Raw genomic sequence first — 6,444 nt, forward strand, 5'->3', positions numbered from 1 at the left:
AATAAGAAACTGCGTAGTGTTTACTACCATCTAGAATTTGCGATTAGAAAACGTATTACCCCTAATTGCGATTTAATATTAAGTTCATAATGTTCTGGAAGCCTTATGCATGGTCAGCATATATTTTAATATAAATAGGGAAAAACGTAGATTTAGGAATCATAATTTTTGTAACCGTATTGTTAGTTACATTTTGTGTTGTTTCCTGTAAAATAAATTTTTAAAAAATAGTTTGGCTGAACCTCAAACTTAACTCGCATACCGTACAGTAAGCACGGCAGCGCTAGAGGTACTTACAGGAAAGATACCAGTGGACCGGCTAATAGAGGAAAAGATAAGCAATTTTGAAAGGAAAAAAACGAGACAAGAAGAGCAGGAGGATAGACTAAACACAGTGAGGAAATGGCAGGAAGAATGGAATGAATGTACTACAGGGAGATGGACGAGAAGACTAATAAGCAGATTACAAGAATGGATCGATAGAAAACACGGGGAGCTGAATTACCATATGACACAATTCATGACAGGTCACGGATGCTTTACGGATTACCTGAAAAGATTTGGAATTATAGAAACTGACGAATGCTGGTACTGTGGAGAAAAGGATGATGTAGAACACACGTTTTTTAAATGCGAGAACTGGAGAGAAAACCGGGAATTAGCAGAAGAAGAACTTGAAGAGGAAATTATGCCAGAAAATGTAGTGGAAGCAATGTTGGCAAGCGAAAAAAATTGGACCTGCGTGGAAAAATGGATAGCGGGAGTGATGAAACAGAAGGAACTGGATGAGAGACGGAAAAAACTGCAGGAAAACTGAAAGAAACGGAAACAAGGACCACCCCCCCCCTGAAGTAATGCCTTGCGGCGGTTCCGGGGGGGAACAAAGGGTGAAGAGAGGAGAGGGGGTTTTAGTGGGTATTTGGCATGCGCCACACACAGAGTCCCACACTACCAGATCAAACAAGAACAACACGGTCTGGTGTGCGTAAATGCATTTCCCCAACCTCTATAAAAAAAAAAAAAAAGGTTAGTTCAGGTTAGTTCAGGTTAGTCTCAACCGGACCTTCACAGCGAGCGGACGTGCCTTCAGGAGCTCCGAATAAATAGAGAGTCTGCGAAACCACTGCAGTGCACAGAGAACGTCTAGACGAAGGTAAGTACCAAAAAAGGGGCTTGAATTGGTGAATTTTCCAGGGAAACTTGGAAAAAACACAGTTTTTTGTAGTTAGAAGTAGGGTAGAACATTGCCTGGGGCAGGTAACATAACATGCCTGCCCATTTCTGCTTCCAGACAAAGCATTTCTTTTCCATACAGGGCGCTAGGTCTCTAATAGACCATTCCTTTGTTGTCTGGTCCGACAAATTGGGGAGGTTTAGCACCACCCAATTGTAGGAATAGACAAAGAAATGGAGAGGATGTCCGAAGAAAGAGACGAGACGGACTTCCTAAGGATGTTGGCAACAACATCTGGACCACAGGAGGAGGAAAGGACAAGGGAGGAACCGACCTCCCTCAGATTTGATACTTGCTGCGAGGAAAGCAAGGTATACGGGAAAAGAAGGAGAACGGAAGGCGCACGGTCTCCAATAATGGGCGCAAACATCGACGAAAACGACGGGATTTCGGAACAGAAATCCCGACTAAGACGACTAAAACGAGCAATCAAGTCCATAGATAGAACCGTATCGGAGATCGCTAGACTTGTGGCCCAAAATGTGAACACAAAAAAGGAGATTAAGGACGGTGTTGCCACGTTGAAAGCGAAGTCAGCTGGGATTAACACCGAAGAGATATGGGCCCTATTGGACGGGATCAAGGGGGGCACCATGAAGGAGGAAATTGGGTGCCAAACCGAACAAATGGAGGGTGTGTCCACTGCGGCGATGGTCAAAAAGACCACCACCACAATGGGAACGCAAACAGACCTTCCCACATCGGAAGAGGAGCGATTGAGAGTCGCTAAAATCACGGCTATAATGGAGAAAGCCGAAAATGAGGACATTGGCCAATTGCATGAATTGGTGACAATGGCATGGCCCACGGAGAGCTATCGGAGGACCTCCACGGAAAAAGGAAGCATCCTGGAACAGGAAGACAGGGATATCGTCGTGATAAGCGACGTGGAAAACATGGGAACCAGCAAACTAATGCAGGAGCTGGCGGAAACCAATAATCAACTGGCCAAGTTGATCAACAAGAATGGCATGGAGCCAAAAAAGTTGTACGTCCTGAAACAACAGGACACACTAATCTGTGAGAACTCCGAAGAAACCAGGAAGAATGTAGATAGGCACATCTTCCTGGCAAAAGTGTCGCATGACAGCACCGGCGAAAGGAAAACGGAAGAAATGATGGAAGTCCTGTCAAAAATCAAGGCGAAAGCTCGAGAAACGGACAGAAAAAGGCTGGCTATCGCTACAACAAAGTCGGGCACCACCGTCGGAGCAAGAAGACTGCTCGAGTTCCTTTATAGGAACGAAATCGAAGATGTTTGCATTTTCGGAGTGCCCACGAGAAAGGGTAAATCTGAAAAGAAAACTTTCGCCGACACTGCCGGGCAGGGAACGCCCATGCAGGTAGACGACAGCGAGGGAAAAACCACGGAGGAAACACGGCAACGAGGCGTCTGGGTCAACAAAAAGCGAACAGACACCATCAAGATTAAACTGCAGGCGGGACAAGATTTCGCCAAAGTAGTTAAAACGCTGAAAAGCGAGATAAACCTGGAGGAGGTCGGTGTTAAGGTTAAGAGCCTCAGGACCAGCAAGGAAGGAGTGATCCAAGTTGGATTCGAGGGTAAGGACGAGGGAAAAAATAAATTCCTCGATCTCATAAAAGAGAAGACCAAAGAGGTCGGCGAGTCCGAACTCGTCACCAGGTCTAAGACGATATTCGTCAGAGATCTGGACGAAAGCGTAGAGGAGACGGAGATCGTGCAAGCCCTAAATGTGGCTGACAATGAAGTCAAAATAGGACTGGCCAAGAAGTCAAACAGAGCCGGCTTAAAGCACGCCTTTGTAAGACTGCCCATAGAGGCGGCCAATAAGATCCTCACAAGGGGGCACATAAAGGTAGGATGGACCAAATGTAGAGTGGAGGAAGCGGATTCGCCACTTAGATGCTACAAATGTAGCAGATACGGGCATAGCTCAAGGAAATGTACAGTCAAGGACACGATGGAGGGGAAATGTCTGAATTGCTCCGAGAAAGGACATCAGGCAAAGAATTGCAAAAACCCCCCAAGATGCTATGCCTGCTACAAGGAAGGGGGGAAGAACGACAACGTGGACCACAAGGCCCAAAGTGTCCAATGCCCTGCGTACAAGAACGCAGTGCAGGAATGGAGGAGGACCCTTAAGACCAGACAGCATTAAAAACACGTAATGCAGCACGACACCAAATTAACGACGAACCAACGAGCTCGAAGAAAAGGAGTCCTGAACGTCGTGCAGTTAAACTTCAATCGAAGTCGAACTGCACACGACCTCATGGACAAATACATGGAGGACGGAAAAATAGACGTAGTAATGGATGCGAGCAGAATCGGAAACTGGACAATCTCGACGTCGAGGACAACGCGAGAGACTGCTTCATCAAGTTAAGAAATATAAAACTCGTCGACTTCAGATACACGAACTCTGGTTTTACGTACGTTATCATACAGAATGTGATGCTGCTGTCGTGTTACTTCTCCCCGAACGGGACGGACCCAGGATTCGCCTCGTTGCTGGATGAGATATCGACGCATATTAGGATGCATAGGAATAAAAGGATACTCATAGGGGGGGATCTGAATGCCAAGACGCCCGTAATAGGATCGACGACGACGACGTCAAATGCAAGAGGAGTAATCCTGGAAAATTGGATATACTCGAACGACCTGATCGTTTACAACGAAGGAAATGCACCGACGTTCGTCAGGAAAACGGGCACATCAATCGTGGACATCACCCTAGGAAACAACAAACTAGGAAACCGAGTCGAGAACTGGAAGGTTCTGGAGGATATGGAAAATCACAGTGATCACCGATCCATCCGATATGACGTAGTCATGACACAAGGAAGTGACACGAAAAAGGAGGGGGACAACGAGGGAAAACTCGGAAAAAGATGGGTGCTGACCGATAGGAACAGAATAAGATTCGAAGAAGCGGTATCGCATCTGTTCGGTCAACAATATGACAATGAAACAGTAGCAGAGGTGACTGGAAAAATCACGCAACTCTGCGACAAACACCTGGGAGGAGGTGCCAACGGAAGGAAACATCCCCCCCCCCGTCTATTGGTGGTCGGAAACGATCAGGAAAAAGAGAGAGGACTGCGTTCGGGCGAGGAGAAAGCTCACCCGAATTAAGTCAAAGATCAGCAGGCGAGACAATAACGCTGACGAACAAAAAGGAAGGCTAGCCATCGAGCGGGCCGTCGAGGAGTACAAGACCCGCAAGAAAGAACTAAGACGGGAAATAGGAAAAAACAAAGCGCAGAAATGGAAGGAACTCTGCGCGGAATTGGAGGATGACGTCTGGGGAAAGGCGTATCAAATAGCCACGAAACGGCTGAAGATAGGACGTTTTAGGATCCAGTCTGTAGAAGAGATAAACAGACAGATAGAGGCACTCTTCCCGAGAAGGCCTAAAATACAATGGGAAAGGGAGAAGCAAGTGGAAAATGACGGCAAACGCACTGATTGTGCAGAAATCGTCATTTCAGAACTGGAGTGGGCCCTGGGGAACGTCAACCGAAAGAAGGCGCCAGGGCCGGACGGAATAACGACTGAAATTTTCCTGACAGTCGCCAAGGAGCACAAAAACTTCCTTCTGGGACTGTATGACAAAGTTTTCAAGGAGGAAAACTTTCCCGAACCTTGGAAAATAGCCAAACTGGTCCTTATCGAAAAACCGAGGAAGGACGGAGACGATGGAAACGTCAAGAAATACAGACCGATATGTCTGATAAACACGATAGGGAAAGTCTTCGAGAAAATCATCTGCGAAAGACTACAAAAGGAACTGGAGGATAACGACTTGATCTCGGATCGGCAGTTCGGCTTCCGCAAAGGGAAATCGACCGTGGACGCCATGATGAAAATCAAGAAAATCACCGAAGATGTGAATAAGAAGTGCGTAAAAGACAGAGATTTCTGCGCGATGGTCTGTTTGGACATCGAAAACGCCTTCAATTCGGCACCTTGGGACGGCATAGTGGCCGCCTTGGAAAGGAAAAAAATCAGTCGACGACTGATAAACCTGGTGAAATCTTACTTGGAAGATCGTAAGATAGTGACGGAAGATGGTGAGATACACGAAGTGAGCTGCGGCGTGCCACAGGGATCGGTATTGGGCCCGACGCTGTGGAACGTCTATTACGACGACATCCTCAGGACCAGAGTCGCACCAGGAACGGAACTGGTAGCGTACGCAGACGATCTGTCAATAGTTGTGAGAGGGAAAAACCGCAACACATTGCATGGGCGAATCGAACAGTCGGTAAACAGAATCGTCAAAAACATGGAGGAAAAGGGACTGAGGGTGGCCAAGCAAAAAACGGAGATGGTCTTATTGGCCGGAAGAAGGAAAATCAAAAAATTCTCCTTCAAAATTGACGGAGAAACCATTGGAAGTCGAGAACACGTGAAAGTACTCGGAGTGTACTTCGGAAGAGATGCGAACTTCGGCGTGCATATCCGGAAAGTGACGGAAAAGACGCACAGGACAATCAATGCCCTGGTCGGTCTGATGCCACACACAGGAGGAAGCGGCAACGCCGCGACAAGAAAGAAACTCTTGGCATCGGTGGCACTGTCTACGGTTTTGTACGCAGCACCGATATGGGGACATGTAATGAAGAAGAAAACCTACTCGGGCATGCTGAGTAGGATAAACAGGAGACTCTCGATCGGTGCGATTCAAGCGTACAGAACGATCTCGCTAGAGTCCGCTGAGACTCTAGCAGGGATGCCACCCTTGGATCTGCTGGTAGAAGAAAGAACAACGGTACAGCAGCGAGGACCGGAGGCTAAAAAAGAAGCCAGAGAAAAAACATACGAAAGCTGGCAACGTAGGTGGGACCGATACCAGGGACATGCAAAAACGTTCGTGAAAGACGTCAAAGCGTGGAGCACGAGGAAGTATGGAAACATGAGCCATTACGTCACTCAAGCCATGAGCGGACACGGGTCGTTCGGCACATATCTGAAGAAGATAGGCAAAGCCGACAATGACGAATGTTGGTTCTGTACAAACACAGATAATCCGGAGCACACGGTCTTCGAATGTAAACAATTCGAAAACCACAGAGAATCCGCGAAACAGAAGTGCGGAACCAACATAACAAAGGAGAACGTGGCCGAACTGCTTCTCAAAAATGAAGAGACTTGGAAGATTGTCACCGAGATGCTGCACGCCATAATGGTAGAAAAGTGCGAACACGAAAGGAGACGGAAG

General features: G+C 47.1%; 2 protein-coding genes across 2 annotated transcripts; both read left to right on the forward strand.

Moving 5' to 3' along the window:
* Positions 1 to 508: 508 nt before the first annotated feature.
* On the forward strand, positions 509 to 817 carry LOC136350126 (uncharacterized). The gene has a single exon (XM_066301643.1). The coding sequence runs from the start codon at positions 509 to 511 to the stop codon at positions 815 to 817; it is 309 nt and encodes a 102-aa protein (XP_066157740.1).
* A 590-nt stretch (positions 818 to 1,407) lies between these two features.
* Positions 1,408 to 3,375, forward strand: LOC136350127 (uncharacterized). The gene has a single exon (XM_066301644.1). The coding sequence runs from the start codon at positions 1,408 to 1,410 to the stop codon at positions 3,373 to 3,375; it is 1,968 nt and encodes a 655-aa protein (XP_066157741.1).
* The last annotated feature ends 3,069 nt before the right edge of the window (positions 3,376 to 6,444 follow it).

This window comes from Euwallacea fornicatus, unplaced genomic scaffold, assembly GCF_040115645.1.
Source record: "Euwallacea fornicatus isolate EFF26 unplaced genomic scaffold, ASM4011564v1 scaffold_116, whole genome shotgun sequence".
NCBI lineage: Eukaryota > Metazoa > Arthropoda > Insecta > Coleoptera > Curculionidae > Euwallacea > Euwallacea fornicatus.